This window comes from Triturus cristatus, chromosome 11 (genome assembly GCF_964204655.1).
Source record: "Triturus cristatus chromosome 11, aTriCri1.1, whole genome shotgun sequence".
In the NCBI taxonomy this organism is placed as follows: Eukaryota; Metazoa; Chordata; class Amphibia; order Caudata; family Salamandridae; genus Triturus; species Triturus cristatus.
Window position 1 is genome coordinate 759474559 of NC_140594.1, and position 20514 is coordinate 759495072.

The 20514-nt window shown below is 42.1% G+C and overlaps 1 protein-coding gene across 5 annotated transcripts in view; it reads left to right on the plus strand.

The window, feature by feature from the left end:
* The window catches only part of SNED1 (sushi, nidogen and EGF like domains 1), a 3096442-nt gene that overhangs the window by 2848556 nt on the left and 227372 nt on the right, over window positions 1-20514 (plus strand). For all 5 annotated transcript variants that reach the window (XM_085634426.1, XM_085634427.1, XM_085634428.1 and 2 more), the window contains one exon: window positions 18387-18474. In XM_085634426.1, the coding sequence (XP_085490552.1) occupies window positions 18387-18474 (88 nt within the window). The remainder of the gene's footprint in view (window positions 1-18386; window positions 18475-20514) is intronic.

A 20514-nucleotide genomic window follows, 5' to 3' on the forward strand; every position in this document is an offset into this window, starting at 1 on the left:
ATAAGTTTCAGAGACAAAAATATATTTGCTAATAATTATGCAAAGTACGAGTCAAAATAATACAAACCCAAAGGATCTGTGAAATACGACCCCCTTGGCCGAGGAGCTGGTGGGGTTCCCCTGAACTAGAGTCAGGGAACAAAGATTCAGTTCCCAGGAGCGGGACAAGGACAGGAGCAGCTAGGTCTCTCTGCTAACCGACTAACAACTACGCATCACCCCTCTCGAACAGCTATCTGTAAAGACGTGCTCAGGCTAAGGCTAAACCACACTCCTAAAGGCACCCCAGTTATACCCTAAAACCTACATGTCCGTTCCACATCAGTGGAAACAGTTCCAGAAACTCGACAGTTCATTGGTGGATTTAGGAGGTGGCCTGACACACCACCGGGTTCCCATTCATCATTTGTATAACCCATTGTATAACATCCCTTCCCATTACATCAATTCTGACTCGTTCCTTTATTACAATATCTGTTACATTCACATATATTCTCATTGGGCTTCTTTCACTATGTCCGCGGAAGTGGTCTTGGATCCCACGGCTAGTCTCATTTCTTGGCAGATGAACAATACACTCTGTGCAGTACAGTCTTAAACCTGTTCCCTTTCTCTACGGTGCTCAGCACTTCCGGCTGTTTAGGTCATGTGTTCACTTTCGCTCATTCTTCCAACTCCTCCTCTATCCGGCTAGTTTAAGAATAATGGCGGCTCATTTCGGCTCACTAATGGCAAAGAAACATAAACATTCATTAATTATACAGAAATGCACTTGTCACTGTTTTACCCCACCTTTGCACTATTCCTTGTTATTGTTTTCTTAGCAGAAGCTTAAGCAGAAAGCGGCATTATTTGTTATTTTTAAAGCAAAATGTGAAAAGATGTATATTTGCGGCCTAGTCATGCACTATTTCGCGTTCCTTTAAAAACACAACGTAAATATCTTTTTAATTTTCATGTAATATTCTCACGTTAGTGCATGCATGCGCAATCGCAATTTCCCTCGTGTTCATGTAAGGTGCATGTTAATCTTCACAGCAAACTATTAATATGTATTATGGGGGTGTCAATTCGAGCAGGTTTCTTTTTGCAAAAACCTGCTCCATCAATCCCCCCCTCTGATGGCTTTCTGAAGCCATCATAAAATACCCACCATACCAAGTGCCATCTTCATCTACTTAAAATTCAGTGTTCTTCTCTTGTTTTACGGCACTTTCATCTAAATCTTTCATCATATTATAGTACTCTGCTTTCATATCTTCTATTTCTATCTCATCTCATCTCTTTTCCTCTTCCTTTGTTATCGGTTTCTATCATCACATTTCTTCCGTACTTACACTTGCAACACTTATATGTTGTTATTATTACTAAGACTACTGCGGCTACTGAAACGATTGGTATTATTATTTTCCAAATAAGCTACTTCCAAAAGTAGAAAACCATTAACCTACTGAAGAGAAGCCCTTACCAAGTTTCTCTCAAACTTTTGGATGCCGAGACCCCCCTGTCAACATTTTCAAATGTAAGGACCCCCTCCTAACAAACATTTCTAGAACTTGATACTCCTCATTATCGATAACCATACACGCCCCCAGTTCCCACAGCAAAACATTTTTACAGTCCGGAAATATTATTTAACAGTGTTTAGCAAGTCAGAGGTTTGTGGGTGACAAATCAACAGTAAAAACAGTCCACAAGACCATAAAACAGGCCAGCAAGCAGCCACAAAAAGCCTACACACTGACCTGCCTGGCCACCCATTTGGGCACTGCCACACTGTCCTGTAGGCAGGGCTACTGGAATTATGAGGCAAGCTAGGACCAAATTATGTAGCAGTTTTAAACTTGTAAAGGCCGAGCTGTATAAGTGTTTTGCAAGGAATGGGAAACTGCATGCATTTGTGCTTGCTGCAGACAATATTTGTGGTCATAGCACAGAAATTAACAGTAAAAACAGTCCACCAGACCATACAATAGGCGAGCAAGCAGCAAAAAGCATAAATACGCCCACACACTGACCTGATTGGCCATCCCTTTGAGTACTGCCAGCCTGCCCTAAAGGCAGGGCTACTAGAATGATGAGGCAGGGGAGGGCCAAATTATGCAGGAGGGTTGATTGAGTTGTGTGGTAAGAAAATGTAAATAATGCTATGTGATGCATATTTTGAGATAGTATTGCTTCATTATTTTGAAATGTTTTAAACAGGGTAACACTAAGCAAAGATTTCACCTCACCAGTACCAGTTTATAACCAAAATACAGCAATAAACAACAGAAAGATGTCTAGCCATCCTTTGTGAAGGGCCTTCCATTCCACAGTGTCGTCACATTAGAAGCTCACCTGGCCCAGGCCGGGAGCAGCACGGGTCCATTAAAACCCTGGCGGTCTTGTGCAGAGTTAAGCAGTTCACACACACCTCTTTCCTCCCACCTGTCCCCTTTATCCCTCCCTCTCTTTGCAGGCCATTTTCTTTAACTCCTTTTTACAACTTCTGAACTCTCCCCATTCAACCTCTCACTGCACTTTAATCATCTCTCGCTGTTCTGTTTCAATCCCCTCATCTCTAACAGTCTCACCTATCTATCTCATGGCCTCCCTGGCCCCGTCTCCTCTTTCAACCCTCATCACTTCTCATTCACCGCTAGTCTCTCCCTTCAAATTTCTGTCTTATCTATTTGTATCTTACACTTCTCTAGTCCCACCATTCATCGTTCCCATCTCTCCTTTGTTCTTCCACACCTTCTTGAACTAACGTTCCTCTCTCCTGTTACCTCAGCACCCACCCCAGTACTCCCTCTATTCCCCTTTCACTGCTCTCCCTCACCCACGTCGCAACAAATTCTCTTTATACCTCATGGATCACCTCTCAGCTATCTTCTCTCACCCTTTAATGGTAGCTCTCCTCTCTGCCTTCACCTTTCTCTCACAGTCACCTCTCCTCTTGTGTTTCCGCACTTTCTGCGCCACTTCACATTTCTCTTCACCCCATACCTCTCAAATTGAATTCTGCACACTACCAGGAAAGCAAGTACACAGAGAAGTGTGACCTACACAGGAATTTCCATTTACAGATAGTGCATTTACCTCTGGGGTCTGGTCCTTGGCTTTTGTCTTTGAAAATCCCTTTTTGTTTCAAAAGATTGGTCTTTCCGTGGCACAGGTGGGGGTCTGACTGCCTCCCCCCTTCCTCCCCTCCAACTCCACCCTACCCCAGAGCCCGGGATAGCCTATGTGGGCTTTCCCCAAGCTAAAATGGAGGTCAGAGTTCTGCAACAGATTACAGCGAGGGCAGAGCAGAGGAATTTCAAAGACAGCAGTGGGGAAAGGGCGGGCGTGAAAATAAAGGAGTGTTTTGATTTCCAGTTCCAGGCAGAAATGCAACCAGGAATGCGCGACCCCCTATCTATGACTCAACGCCCCCCTGGGTGTCGCGCCCCACAGATTGAAGATCCCTGCTCTATACCTTTACTTTTATCAGGTATATAGGTACAGCAGTGTTGAATTTTCAACATGCCACAGACTCCAACCTCTTTTGCTAACAAGATATCAAGGGCAAGTCGATTTTGCAAAACCATTGATCTGATTGCAACCATTTCTATGTCAATCATCAAGAACCCGCCAGCAGTATCTGTCTATAAACGATCAACCACTGTGGACAATTATCGAATTTTGTATGAATTCAGAATGACTCTCAGTATCAATGCACCAAAAATATCACCTATTATTTCTGAAAAACTTGCTCTCTTGTTACGTGTTAGTCCTTGATTTATTTCATTGAGTCTGTTATTGTCTCGGTCCTTGTGATAGACCTTTGGAAAAACAATAGCAAAATAACAACTACCATACCAATGTGCAGGCAACCTGTAATAGGCTTTCTTACCACACACATAAAAGACTCCTGGGAAAACAGGATCTGTTTCACACTTCAATCCCCAACCTCCAGTAAGCTCACATTCACTAGTACCAATAGAAAAAATTGTTATATTTAGTTTTCATTCTAAGCAAGCATATTTTCCCCTTTTGATGCCAGTCCAGGGACATTGCAGCGTATGTCTCGCCTTTCTCATAATTTCCTTCTCTAAATGCCCACAATGGTACCTGTGATTTCTGTTCAGCAGCTTTCCATTGGAAACTCTCTCTTCTATTTTCTACCATCTCTAAAAATACCTTTTCTTCAACCCATAAACTACATGTTAGATTATTCTTATAAGCATATTCTATATCTAGTGTCTTAGTAATATGGAAGAATTGTCCCATGTAGCGTGCATTATTACTACTTAACACCTTATTCAGCTCCTTTATAAAAAGGTATTAAGGAAAATACTAAATCTATATTGGAGTACTGATACTCGAGCTTTCCCGTCACATAGAAGATGCTCGTTAGGACACTACAAGACACACCATAAGTTAAAGGTAGGTGATGGTATTTCACCCCCTCTGAGACAGACGAAGGTAATTGCATGCACACATAGCAATCACTCACATTCATTGTATAAATATATTCATACAACAATTTAGTAAACACATTTAAGGAAAAATCACTAATTGATTTATCATGATGGAGAATGCTTCCATCCATTGATACTATGTTAGTATTTGGGGTTCCTTTAGTAACATCACTCACTCTTTCACTTGTCACATTATTAGTATTGTTTCTGACGCCTAAGGCTCACCAGGAGAAATAGATTCTAGCAATGCACCCCACATGGTAGCCCAGCGAGAGAAGTGGGGGGAAGGTATGGTAATAGCTGGAAGCAGGTTAGAAACGTCATCATCCCCAGGGAAGGTTAGCTCAGATAGAAGTGCGGATGACCCAGCAACTAAGGAGATTAGAGTGGTCTCTTGGAACATTGCAGGGATCTCAGCCAAAATACAAAACAAGGAATGGCTAGATTTCATCAGACAATACCATATCATCTGTCTACAGGAAACCTGGGAAACTAACATCAGTGCCCCACATCTAGAGGGTTACAAAATGTTTTTCGTCCGGCTTGCAAAACATATATGGGCCGCGCTAAGGGCGGCCTAATAACCTATGTGGCCCTGACAATTCAAGGGACCTGGGAGGATTTGGGATGGGGCTCGGACTGCATTCAGGGTATTAGGTATCGTAAGAAGGGCCTAAAACTCATTTTCATAAATTTTTAGAATGCGGGACAATCCATGCAAAGGTTGCGCAAGCTAGATGAGAGATTGGCTTGCATACAAGATGCAGGGGACACAAGTTCCCAGCTGATATTAATGGGTGATTTTAATTGCCATCAGTGCCCTTACTTGAAATGGGGTAGGGGAAAATGGGCATCATGTCCATCTCCCAAGGACTGGCATCTAGAGCATTCCAGAGAGGGAGAACTAAGCAAGATTCTGGGCACTTATGACCTAACACACACAATGGATCTGATCCGAAGCGGGAAACTTAACACAATCAACCCATCCTTTAAGGGTAGGGGAAGAGACACGATTATTGATTTTATTTTTGTCACAAATATGCTTAAATGTAGGGTCTCAAATTTTAGTATAAATGTCAGTGCCTTCATTGACCACAACCCACTGGTATTGTCCATGAGGGACGTCAACCCATCCACACAGCCCGGTAACAGGATTACCAGCGGCTTATTCAAAGCTACTGATCAGGGCAGGAGAATAAGATGGAGTAATATAGACAGGGAAGCGTTTTATAGAACGCTTCTCGCTAATTCCGAAAGTCAGACCTGGAGGTGTCTAGATCCAACAGTGGAGGGGAGAGAACTGATTAGCGCATTTGAGGGCACTGCGCAGCATATTGATAGATTATTGAGGGGCAAAAAGAAGACGCAGGCCCATCTATACCCCAGATGGTTTGACCAAGATTGCTCCAGGGCACAAAGGGATCTGAAGTTAGCACTCAAAATGGTCCCTAAGGATAGGAGTCAGGTTGCGGACTGTAGGGCTCAATATAAATTGGCTACAAAACAGAGAAAAACTTCCTTACAGAATCAGGCATGGGAGACATTGAGAGAGGCTGCCGAGCGTAGGGACATGAATAGCTTCTGGAGGGTAATTAATGACCCCTGTTTTCAGGCACCGAATAACCCAAAGGCGGCTTGTCATATCCTGCCTGAAGCCTGGGTGTCTCACTTTAAAAGCCTGTACAATCATGGTGGCTCGGCTGATCCACCAACCCCAGATACAGGAATTTTATTTAGTACGTGGACGCGCTTCTCGGTGGGTGAGATCAAGGTAGGAATAGACGGTCTGACAAGAAACAAGGCTCCTGACCCTGATGGGATTCCTCCAGACCTATGTAAAAGCCAGGTAGATCTATGGGCCCCTATACTCACTAGAGTCCTCAACACAGCAGTAGAAGTAGGAATGCCCAGGTCATGGTCCACGGCTATTATTGTACCAGTGTTTAAAAAGGGAAATAGGAGTGACCCGCAATGCTACCGCCCGATATCACTAATAGACGTGACAGCGAAAGTCCTAGGGAGGGCCATCCTTAACCGTCTGATGGACTGGACTGATGAACACGATATTATTACAGATACCCAGTACGGGTTCAGAAATGGCCGCTCCACAACGGACCAGTGTCTTAATCTCTACCATCTGGTGGCCAAGTAGACCTTGGCAAGTGAGGGGACGGTGTACTTGGCTTTCATGGACCTGACAGCAGCATTCGACCGGGTAAACCGAAGGAAATTGTGGGAAATTTTAGGGCTCCTGGGCATTGACCCAGGTCTGATAAACATCTTAAGAATGGTACATCAGAACACAACAGCACAGGTCAGATTTAGCGATGAGGGGAATTTAACTGAACATTTCCCGTGCTCCAGGGGGGTGAGGCAAGGATGCATCCTGGCGCCCTTTCTATTTACATCATACATAAATGGCTTAGATAAGACGTTCAGAGATTTGGGGGTAGACTGTCCACGCATTGGGAGGAGAAGTATACCCGTCCTCCTATATGCGGATAACGCGGTCCTCCTGTCCCGTACAACAAGGGGACTACAGTCTCTCATTGATGGTTTCGTCAGTTTCATGGCGGATTTAGGTTTATCACCCAATCTCACCAAATCATATGTTATGGAAACAGGGAAAAGACCAACAAAGAACTTTATTTTTACATTTGGGGCTCACAAATTAGAAAAAGTAAAGGTTTTTAATTATTTAGGGATTATATTTGATAAGCATCTTAATTTTAAAACTTTAATCTCTGATAAATGCGGCCAACAAATTAGTTCGGTGGGTTCAATCATGAACTGTGCTACAAGATTAGGTCGCTGGTCACCAAATGAAATCTTGCACTTGTACAGTTCGGTATGTTGCACCAAGACTCTGTATGGGAGTGAGGTATGGGGCTTCAGAGACACGTCACTGATTCAAACTGAGGAAAAAAAGTTCCTCAGAAGGGTCCTGCAAGTACCCCAAAGTACACCTTCCCACATTGTTCATGAGGAGCTAGGCCTCACCTATATTAGTGAAAGGTTAAGTTTCAAACCTATTACATGCTGGATAAAAATATGGACTAACCCTGAGGCAAGTCTAAGCAGACAAATACTTGAGGATTGTATTGCTCGGGACAAAGGTCATCGGATACCCTGGCTCAAACATGTAAGGGATACCCTGAAATGGTTGGGTTATGCCAACTATTTTGATGAGCCCTTTACACTCACTTCCAGAGACAAGGGTGCTATAAAGACTGAATTTCTATGGCGCTTAGCATGCGAAAGGGAGGACAGAGAACTGTTGAAAGTCTCAGTGAGAGCCCACCTGCTAACAAAATCATTGCCGGGAATGGAATTTTATCTGTCTAATACATACAACAAACATGATAGATTCTTAATGACCAGATTTAGACTGAATCTTTTGCATCATATTTTATCAGTTCCTGCAGGGTTCACAGCAGACATTTACACAAAGGGACCTTGCGGCTGCGATCAGAGATCTCCGCAAGATACTCTCCATTTTGTTTTACTTTGTCCCTTTTATGCGTACCCAAGGTCATTGTTTTTAAAAACTATTTTAAGACGCTCTAAATTTAGCCAGGTTAAGGTGGCACTTTTGTTCCTGAAACTTTCCTCAGACCCATTTACGCTGTTCAGCTCTGTGAATTTTTTAAGATCAGCTGTAAAACTAAGGAATACTAGAAGTGAGGAGTATCCACCCATTTCATGGGGTACAGATGTGTATGTTGCTTTAATACAGCCCGGGTTTCTTGTTTTTATTAGCTAATTTTATGATGAATGTTTCTTATTCTTTAATTAGTCCCGGTAGCAGTTTTAATGCATACTTTCTGCCTCCTTTTTAACATTGCACCAGCCAAGGATCCGTTTAATATTGTTTAATGGCTGGTCTAATGTTATTAGAGAGTCTTATGTTGTTTACATTGGCCCGGGCCATGATATATTATCCCGCTTCAGCTTGTCATATCCTTGCACTTTACCATAATATGCTGCTATATTCAGAGTCCCACTTCCCTAGTGGTCCTACCTAATTCTCACGTCCATGACGGTTTAGTGACGCTGTTTTGCTTAATTGTAGAAGCTGCAAAGTTTTTATTGCTTTTAACTATGTGTATAATGACTTAAACATGCAATGTTTTATTTGTTTCTTTGTGTCATGCTCTTTTATGGATATTCTTATATCCGAATAAAGATTAATTGAATTGAATTGAATAGTATTGTTTCCATCCTTAGTCACCATTAGAATCGGTACAAGGACAGTTAGTAATATCCACATAAATGTTAATAACAAGACACTATATAAGCAAGCTTTAATACGTTTACGTTTTAGACTAGATTTTGGATGTTCAGTCACTTTTGCTTCGGCCATTTTGTATTCTACCTAAAATCTATCTAAACCTATAAAAATTCTAAACTTTACTCAAACATTTCTAAAAAATATTGTGTAATCCTACACTTCAAGGCTTTCTTCTTTACCCCTTTATTTTATTTTATTTTAGGTCTTCTGAGTCATTTAGTTCATTTTCATCTGGCAATGTTTCACCATATATTGTCACAGCTCTTTTAAGGTGTTCTCAATTTGCTTTCATCCACTTACTCAGTGTCAGCACTGTCTCTTTCTTCACTTGGATCTGAGCTGTCAATTTCTTTCCAGATAACATAGGTCCAGTCTGGTGCTCTGTATTTTCTGCTTGGGATTCTTACTCTTCTTGTTTTTCGTACTAATTCTTCTCCTGACTCTTCTTGCTCTGCTTGACTTGAGACCTCATTAATTTGCTCTGGTCTTCTCTTTGACTTTCTCCTCACAAGAGTTTATTTCAATCTTTTTACTCCGTCTGGCCAATTGTCACCTTTTCTGATCTCTTTGTTTGAACTACTCTTTCACCTTCCTCATCTGGTTCACATGGTATTTTATTTGGCCTTTCTTCTATCTGTTCTTCTTATTGATAGTCAGTAACTCGTGTTTCTGCTGATTCAGCAGAAATTTCACTTTCTCCTGATCCAACCGCAAACTCACTCTTTTCTGGTTCAACAGCAGTCTCACTGTCTTCTGGCTCAACAGCAAACTCACTGTCTTCTGGCTCAACAGCCGACTCACAAGACCCAGTAGCAAGTGCCCTCTCTACTTGACTTGTGCTGGGCTGTTCGTCATCAGTTTGTTCTTCAGAATCTGTCACTCTAGATTCTTCAGCTTCACACACCTCAGCTTCTGGTCTATGACTTTGGTTTACCAGTGGCTGATCTTCTTGCCTTTTAAGCGGACTTGGGACTCCTCTGGTATGGCTGGCATGGATCCAATTTGGCAAGCCACCGCACTTTACTGCTGTTGTCTTCACCAGTATCACCTGGTAAGGTCCGTACCACCTGGGTTCTAAAAACGATTTCCTCACGTGTTTCTTGATAAGAACTCACTCACCAGGACTCAGGTCATGAGCTTGATTCGCTGTGTTGTGGTGATGTTTTCTCCAACCTGATGAGACACGGAACACACCAGATCAGCCAATCCTCTGCAATAGTCAAACACTAGATCATCAGATATATTCATCAGTTTTTTTCGCTGGTATGTATGCTTGTCTCATTGCTCTTCCCATTAGGATTTCATGAGGACTCAAACCCGTCTTTTTGTCAGGGATGCTTCTGGGACTCATCAATACAAGGGGTAAAGCATGAGGCCATTTCAGTGCTGTGGATGCACACACCTTTCCTAAACTAGTTTTTATGGTGCCATTAATCTGTTCAACCACTCCAGATGCTTCAGGTCGATAGGCACAATGCAGCTTTTGTTCAATTTGCAATGCTGCACAAATCATCCGAATTATCTCATTGTTGAAGTGTGTTCCTCTATCTGTTTCTAAAGTGACTGGAAATCCATATCTAGGAATCAGCTCTCTTAGAAGAAGCTTTGCAACACTTAAACTGTCATTCCTTCTCGTTGGATAGGCTTCCCCCCAGCGAGAAAACAAGCAGACAACAACCAACACATACTTCAGCCCATTACAGGGGGGTAGCTCTATGAAGTCCAACAGGAGTGGGGTGAATGGACCAGCTGCTTTTCCAATTCATCCCCAACTAACAACTGTCTTTCTGCCTGGATTTTGCTGCTGAGAGGTGGCGCACCTCCGGCAAAGGCTCTCTGCAATGACCCTGAACTTTAGGTTATGCCAGGACTGCTTGAAATCTGATCATTGCATCTCTTCCAACATGCGCAATTCCATGGTACACGCTGGCCATGTGGGATAGTAAACTGTCTGGCATGACTGGTCTTTTGTCTATATGAACTCACACTTCGTCTTCCACTCTCTTTCTACAGCCTGAATTTCTCCAAATTTATTTTTCCTCATCACCTGCAGCTGTCTAACCTCATCCCAGGTTTCATATGAAGATGTGAACATAAGATGGCAATTGGTATTTTCCCTTTCAATCCCTCTGTTTAGGGCCATTAAATTTCGTGCACAGAAACGTGCTACTTGGTCGGCATAGCTGTTGCCCTTCGTCACATAATCATCTCCTGATTTATGTGCGGCACATTTGACCACTGCAATTCTTTTGGGCATTTGTAAAGCATCCAATAATTCTTTTACAGTTTTGATGTTTCTAATAGGGGAACTTGAAGAAGTCAGAAATCCCCTCTGCATCCATAGCTGTCCAAAATCATGGACAACCCCAAACCCATATTGACTATCAGTAAATATGGTTGCCCTCAGGCTTTTGACAATTTTGCATGCTCCAATTAGAGCTATCAATTCAGCAATTTGGGTAGAGTTTACCCCTTTTAAACAGGATGCTTCTAGAACTCCCTCTATGGTGCAAACAGCATAGGCAGAGCATAGTTCACCCATCTCGTTTCTTAGACAAGACCCGTCCAGAAACATTTCGCAATCTGATTCTTCCAATGGGACGTCTTCTATGTCTGGCCTGGGTTTGTGCACAATTCAGTCACATCCAAATAATCGTGATCTGCCTCCTCTCTCACTTCCTCACAATATGAATTCAGCAATAGGGTTGCCAGATTTACAGTCGTGCACCTCACCACAGTCACATTTTTAGCACCCAAAATCACTCTTTCGTACTTAGTCAGCCGACTAGAGGTCATGTACTGTGTCCTGGTGCGAGCTAACAGGATCTCAACTGAATGTGGCACATACACCTTGACTGGATAGCCCATCACAATCGCTTCACTCTGTTCCAAACTCACACAAGTGACAGCTACTTTTTTCAAACAGCCTGGTAATGCTGCAGCCACTGAATCCAAAGTAGCAAAAAAATATGCTACTGGACGTCGTGCCATTCCATGTTTCTGAGTTAAAACTGAAAGTGCACACCCATCTCTTTCACAGCAGTACAACGCAAACTCCTTTGCATCATCTGGCATTCCCAATGCAGGTGCTCGATAAAGACTGCGTCTCAATTTTGTAAAAGCTTCCATACTTTCATCATCCAACACAATCGGATCCTTCACATTTTTTCGTGTCAACCTCTGTAGAGGTTTTGCAATCAGTGAGAAACCACTGATCCACTGCCTACAGTATCCAACCATTCCCAAATACATTCGAACTTCTTTCTGTGTTTTTGGCGGGTTCATTTGTTTAATCACATTAATTCTCTCTGGTGTCACTTTTCTGACTCCCTTTTCTATTTTGTGTCCTAGGTACTGCACTCCCTGCTTACAAAATTGTAGTTTTGCTGGTGTCTCTTTGTGTCCTCCTTCGGCCAAATGGTTCAATAAGGCAACTGTTATCTGTCACACATGTCTCTTTTGTCTTTGATGCCACTAACAGGTCATCAATATATTGAACCAAAACTGAATTACCTGGCATGGCTAAAGTCTCCAGACATTTTTTCAAGATCTTATTAAAGATTGAAGGACTCTCTGTGTACCCTTGAGGAACTCGGCACCATGACAAAACCCAGTCTCCGAACCAGAACGCAAAAAGATATTGGCTTTCCAGATGTAAAGGAATCGAGAAAAATGCTTGGCACAAATCAATCACTGTGTACCATTCAGCATCACAGGGAATATGATAAAGGATTACTGCGAGATTTGGCACTACTGGACAACAAGGCACTACCATTTTATTTATCTTTCTTAAATCCTGCACTATCCTGTATTTCCCACTGGGCTTCTTGATACCTATAATAGGCGAATTACAAGGACTGCTCAATTTTTCTTTCAGGATTCCCTGTTCAATCATTTGATCAATTACAGGTGAGACTACTAATCACTTCTGGTCTCATTTTGTATTGGGGTGTGTTTGGATACACTACACAGCACCCTCTTTCACTGTAATTTGAATCGGGTCTACATTTGTCATTAGACCAATCTCCTTTCCTGTAAAATCCCATACATCCGACCTTACTGCACTCTTTAATTCTTCAGGCAGATTTTCTTCTGTGAAAAGTGAAAACAACTCATCCACTTCTGTCCCTTGCTTTGCTAGCATCATCTTAAATTGGACATCCTCATTAGGTGTCTGAAATGCAATACCATCTGGTGTACAATATATGGTGCAGTTCATTTTACACAATAAATCTATGCCGAAGAGATTTACTGGACTCGAGTTACATACCACAAAACGATGCATGTCTCTGAAATTTCCAATATGAACTTCTATTGGATTTGTGACTGGTGTCCTCATATGTTTATTTGAGACTCCTACAACTTGGATAGTTTCTCCTGAGAGGGGTAGGTTTGGAATTTCTGCTGCTCTCACAGTAGAACGAGTAGCACCAGTGTCCACTAGAAAAGTAATATCATTACCTTCCACTTTTCCATCAACAAATGGACCTGACTGATCTACCGCCAAGGATGCGCCAAGTACGCACTCTTCCTCCCCATCAGGCACCGTCATTGAGATGAGTCTGAATCACTCTCATTGCACTGCAACCAGTATTGTGGAACCCTTTGCACTCTTTGATTCTTACCACTTTGGTCACCTCCGTGAAATTCAGTGTTTGCACTGTACCTCTGCCCCTGAGCATTCACATTATTTGGCATGGGAGCTTGTGGCACCTGTAACAGTGGAGTAACTACCTGCTGCTTCTGTAGTTTCACACCCACCTCATTCTGCATCTGTGGATTTAAATTTTGATTTACCACAATATTCTTTTGAGCAGATCTACACTCGTTCTTCCAATGTCCAAACTTTTCGCACGCATGACAAAGGAATCTCTTCCTAGCCTCTTCCTTACTCATTTGACCTCTTCCTCTACCTCCACTGGGTACTTGACCATTTTGATTCGGACCATTCATCTGATTATTGTTCGTCTCTTGCTGTTCTGCCACCTTTACTTGTGCCCACATCATATTCTCTTTTAACTTTTTATGTCTTGATTCAATGTCATTACTACAATACTTTGCATACCTTAAAATTCCATCAATTGTTTTACTTTGCCAACAAATCAAATTCTGTTGAATCATATTACTAATCTCTGGTTTCAATCCGATACACAAAATGTCCCATATCTGTCTCCAATATCCTCAAACCCACTATACTGTGTAAATACCTGCAACAATCTTTCATAGTAAGCATGTACTGACTCTTTTGGTTCCTGGGTCGTTCTGTCAATCTTGACCCAATCTGTTTCCTTAGGGGAACTTTTTCCCTTTAAAAACGTGATTACCTGATTATACTTTTTCATCACCTGCTCAGATGGTGCACCTGTATTAGGGTCTATAGGATATTCTTCTTTTGGCCAATCAACAGTGATTTTACACTCTGTACATGATTCAGCTGGAACAACAATGTCAAACAATCCGTCTAGATTCTTTAGCAAAACCTTTGAAACTTTCACAAACCTCTCTACCTGTTTGTACCACTCAACTGGTTTCTCTCTTAACCAGCGAAAATCATTCGTGAAAGGTAATATGTCCTGCCTTGACCATGGAACATGAACATATCCACCACCTGGAACCTCTCTCATCAGATACGCCCTTGCAACTTGTTCAGTCTCTTTCAACGGAAACATTGTTACCCCTTTACTAGCTGCTTCTTCCTTCTTTCTCGTCCATCTATTTTTCCATTGATCTACATCTCCCCATTTTTTCAAGATGTTCATCAACTCTTTTATCTGCAATCTTTTTCCAGATGCATTCAAACTCTCTAAATCCTTATCTGTTAAGGCCAATCTGTATGATTTTTGCAACCCTTCGACTTTTCTATTTCTATTCCATACTCACTAGCAGCTTCTATTATTTTCTCATGTAAATTCCTCGCTCTCCAGGTAATGCTTTTACACAAAAACAACAGTTTATCATCTCGATAAGTCCCTAATCTGTCTGGATTTATAGTACCAATAATCATCTCTTCCAGATCTACTTTCAATTGGCTCACATTTATGCTCTGTGGTTGCGGTTTTCGTCTTTCCATTCCCTTTATCCAGTCATTTAATTCCTCTGGTGAAGGACCTGCTGAACTCTCTGTCGTTGAAATGACGTTCGGCCCTATTCTCCTTGGATCTATTTGTATACTTCTTCTAGGGCTAGGGATTTCTGTTATCATCTCTCAAACCGGAAGATGTAACAGTTTAGTAGTCGTGTCAATCTGTCCCTCTTCATCTGCTACAGTCACCATCTAGCTCCTGACGCTACTCCTTGGAACTGCTAACGTATGTACTTTTGATACATTCTGTTTTTCTTTATATAATGGGACAACTGGACCAATTGTTACCAGTACCGTTAATGCTTCTGCAGTCAGATTTAACTGATTTATTTTTTTAACCTGCTCTTCTCTCGCCTTATTCATCAAATTCATTTCATTTTCTCGTACTACTCTAGCTATTTCCGTAACTTGTGGAGTCAATGGGGTTCCCAAATGTGGGACACTTGGAGTCACCTCACTCGGACTTTCTTGGTATGGCAGAGGTCTTTTGGTCATAATGTCCTCTAATAACTCATCATCCGAATCGTTTGAATCACCTCTTAGACTTGAAGTCTCTATATTTTTCTTTTTCTCCTTACATTTGCCTCCTGTCTGATCGTCAGCAACTAAAACTGGGTACAAACCTTACGTTATCACATTTCTCCTCCATCTTTTCATCTTATCTTCCCTACTTTCAAAGGGATATCCAAACATCATATTTCTATATCTTCTGTTACCTCTATATTTCTCTCTTTCAAATGCCTCAACTTCCCATTCCTCTAAGGCTTCATACTGTGCAAGTCTGGGATTCAGCTCTAGTGAATTTATCCGATTTCTCAAATTCTACAATATCCTTAAATTAAACGTACCATACTGTGGAAAAGCTATAACACCATCATCCTTTGTATATTCTATCCAATTCTCTAACCACATACATGTATGGTATCCTCGTTCTAACATCATAAACGAAGCAGGCGTTCTTGGAGTTGGAATAGGAATTCCCTCTCTAGTCACAATTGGTTTATCCTTTTTAAAGAAATTCTTTATTTTCTTAAGCAGCTTCCTTTGTCTGACTTTCTACGCTAATATATCCCCCCCAAAAAAACAAGGAAACCTTTCCGTAATTCTATTTATTCTATTTGGCAGTTCTCGTCCAATACCAGCACGACTCGCACCAACCGTCCAATCAAGGCTCTCTACGTATCTTCTATCTCAACCAATACCAGCGCGGCTCACACCAACCAACCAATCAGAGCTTAGTACACGCCCGCTACCTGACCAATGCCAGCGCGGCTTTTTCTGACGTCAGTATTACTCCTGCTACTGACCCTCCCTATACAAAATAATACGGCAATATTTTTCTAAAGTTTTCTCAATCAAAATTTCTGTTAGTAACGACACAAAACAATGCTACCTTATCTGTTCCACTAAATAAAGAGATAGTTTTCACTTTTCAAAGAGAAATTCCTTCACTTCAAATAAAACAACGGCCAGCGCTATTTTACCTTTCAAACAAGCTACAGGTGGACTTGGTACTCCTCTGGGGGTAAGGCCAAAGTTTCGCAAGAGGACTTTTTGGTGTGAAAAGAGGTCTTGGTACTCCCCTGGGAATAAGGCCAGAGTTTCGAAAGTGGACCCTTCGCTATTTCAATCACTCTACTTTTATACGAAATAGACCCTCAAATAACACCTACAGCCCTCCGTAGCTTCTGTATTATTACAACAGACAAAGTACCTCTGCAGTGTGATTTCTTTATCCACACTCTTCTTCTGCCTATTTCAGGCTAATTTCCATTCCTGGGATTCCTCAGGTAGCTCCGTACCTGAACTTCCAGACAACATAGAACACTACACTAACTTTTCATGTTAAGAACATATAATCAATAATCATTACCAAACTAATCAATAATTAAACCGTCCTCTGCTACCAGAAAACTGATCCAGCGCGACACCTAATCAGGGATCAATACTCGATCACACAAATGGCCCATACACATTCACCCAAATCCCTGATGCGCTGGGGGTCAAGTTTTAATGACGTAAAATTAATCTTTAACAGGTTATAACATTTCTAGATACATAACTAAACCTATTCATCAACTTTCTTTCCTCTCGGTCGATAGACCAATTAGTTGAACAGTTGATGGTAATGATAGCACGTTATCTAACTAACTATCTGGTCAGCTAAATAATCACAGACTCTTGGTAAGATTAATAAAGCTTTATCTCATATTCAATAAAATATATTATGCTCATCCGCATACAGTCACAGTGCAAACAGTGAAATTCACAAGAGAGAGAGAACAACATCAGCATATGCAAATAGTGTCAGTCACATCATCAATTCAATAGTGCGCATAAAGGAGTGGATAGATTAAGAGACATCAGTTTCAGCAAAATAATGCGAAAACAATATACCTTCATCGGAGTGGATAGATGAAGAGACATAAGTTTCAGAGACAAAAATACATTTGCAAATAATTATGCAAAGTACGAGTCAGAATCATACAAACCCAAAGGATCTGTGAAATACCACCCCCTTGGCCGAAGAGCTGGTGGGGGTCCCTTGAACTAGAGTCAGGGAACAAAGATTCAGGACCCAGGAGCGGGACAAGGACAGGAATAGCTAGGCCTCTCTGCAAACCGATGAACAACGACGCATCGCCCCTCTCAAACAGCTATCTGGAAAGACGCGCTCAGGCTAAGGCTAAACCACACCCCTAAAGGCACCCCAGTTATACCCTAAAACCTACATGTCTGTCCCATATCAGACACACCACCAGGTTCCCATTCATCATTTGTAGAACTCATTGTATAACATCCATTCCCATTACATCAATTCTGACTCGTTCCTTTATTACAATATCTGTTACATTCACATATATTCTCATTGGGCTTCTTTCACTATGTCCGCGGAAGTGGTCTTGGATCCCACGGCTAGTCTCATTTTTTGGCAGGCGATCAAATACACTCTGTGCAGTACAGCCTTGAACCTGTTCCCTTTCTCTGCGGTGCTCAGCGCTTCCGTCTGTTTAGGTCATGTGTTCACTTTCGCTCATTCTTCCAACCCCTCCTCTATCCGGCTAACTTAAGAATAATGGCGGCTCATTTCGGCTCACTAATGGCAAAAGAAACATAAACATTCATTAATTATACAGAAATGCACTTTTCACTGTTTTACCACCCACCTTTGCACTATTCCCTGTTATGGTTTTCCTAGCAGAAGCTTTTGCAGAAAGCAGTATTATTCGTTATTTTTAAAGCAAAATGCGAAAAGATGTAAATTTGCGGCCTAGTCATGCACTATTTCTCGTTCTTTCAAAAACCCAACGTAAATATGGTTCTAATTTTCATGTAATATTCTCACGTTAGTGCATGCATGCCCAAAAGCAATTTCCCTCGTGTTCATGTAAGGTGCATGTTATTCTTCACAGCAAACTGTTAGTATGTATTATGGGGGTGTCAATTCGAGCAGGTTTCTTTTTGCGGAAACCTAAATTGTATATAGCTTTTGCTGAATTTTCGTGCTGTAAATAACAGGTGTTAATTGAATATGTGTAACTCCTGTTCTCTTCTTTGCTTTCAGTCTGTAAAAAGGTGCCCCACTCCTGCACGCGGCTGTACTCTGAGACCAAATCCTTTCCTTTCTGGGAAGGGACAGTGTGCCACTACCTGTAAGTATCAGAGTTGCTCTACACAAAATATTGTGGGGGACGTGCTACAGCCCAATTCCTGCAGAAATTGCCCTTCTGAAGGGTTACTTCTTCACTCGCTCTTTGCTGGAAGACTCCATAAAATAGGATCATCTATGCATCCCAACACCTACCCTGGAGTAATACCTGCTTCAGGCAATATTTTTCTCTGGGGTAATCCTTTCATCCTTACTCCTAAAGGCAGTGACCTGTGTGGGCTAGTTCCCTGTCACTAGAGTTCTGCAGTTCAGGTCCTGAAGTAACTTATAGATGATGTCTAATAACGTGTATTGTTCTGCCTAGAAGAATCTCCTACATCACTGCTCCTAAGGGGGTTGTATTGTACACATCGTAGCTACAAAGGTTTTATTTTTTCTTGAGTGTTTTTATACTAAAGAAATATTCAGGAATAAAAACATCCTGACTGACTTGGACATGTGCTTATTTTTAAGTAAAACTCTCTAGCAAAGCATAGATAACTAGGGATAACTAGGATAAGAGTAACATGTTTAATCTAGATAAGTAGATGTTTATAATGATGGCTAAGACAAAAGCGCATAGCCTCTTAGACAAGTACATATTTCCCGCTATGCGGAAATGAGCCTGCTGTGGACATACTCTATTCTAGACTGTTCCATGCAGCTACTTCACCGTAATGTATATCGCTTGCCGGCGACTAACACTAATTGGTCCGACCTTTTGCTTTGCAGAATACTGATGGCCAGTGGATGAAAGCTAGACATAATTGATTGAGAAATGTGATATTGTGTATTCCAAAAGACATGGCGAATAACCCAGCAAAATAAAAGAAAATGGCCACCCTCTCAAAACGACATTGTGTGAAAACTTGTCATACTAAATTACATGGTAATCGAAATTTCAGTAGCAAGCAATAGAATTATTTCAGTGAAACCTGCAAATTGTGTTTTACGCTTGCTAAAAATATATAATTGCAAGCAGAATTCCTCAGGGAAAGGATCGCCATAACGCTATTAGATGTCTCTGAGGAAGTGCTGGAGATCATAGTGGAAGATGATAGCTGGGAGCGAAAAAGATAAGGATTTGATTACCAAACTAGAATTGTAAGGGGGTGTTTGTAAGCATAGCTGGGCCAAGATCTCAACAATGGAAACCCGGACTCGTGAAAGGATAAGGCCTCATGTATGCCAGACTCGATTTTCTATGTGCTCGTGTCTAACCAGCAGAGATTGCTCTATTACTTACCGGTAATCTTCATTACTCCGGGTCCCGTTGTCCTCGTCCCATTCATTACTAATTGGAGATAACCATCTCCCGACAGAAAAAAAAGATCAGAAGAATGCTGGGACACTAACCCCGCCCCTCGCACCAGGAGTACATAAGGGGTACTTACCCAGCATTCCGCCTGAACAACAAAGCCCACAACAGGAAGGCCGTCTGGGAGGGAGGGCGGACGTATGAGTGGGACAAGGACAACGGGACCCGGAGTAATGAAGATTACCAGTAAGTAATAGAGCATTACCCCCAGGTCCCTTATGTCCTCGTCCCATTCATTACTAATTGGAGAATACCAAAGCAGAAAAGCCGGCCTTCCCAAACAAAACAGAAGCCAACCCAGGAAACCAAACCAAGGCAACCACCGCAGGAAGCAGCAGGCAGAACCGGTGAAAATCCCAGGCAGAGCACCCAGTCGTGAGGGAGCCCTACCAAGCCGGGACACACCCAACAAAACAACGGGAGAACAGCCAGAAGACCAGTCCGACAACCGGCGGAGGCCAACCAGCCCACAGCAGGAACACCCCACAGCCAACCTGAGAAGGGGAGAGCACGGACACACAAGCCGATCAAGGCAAGAAAGAACAAAACAGTGAGGAGGCCACCCAAAGAGGAAGGCCAAGAACCACCAGGCCAGCAAGCCAGACCCGGGCAACAGAAGCCACACCCAGGCACAGAGAACCCACGCCAGAACAAACGACCCGGCCCCAGAGGGACCAGAAGACAAACCCCCAGAACCGCACAGAAGAGCACCAGGCCCCAAGAGAA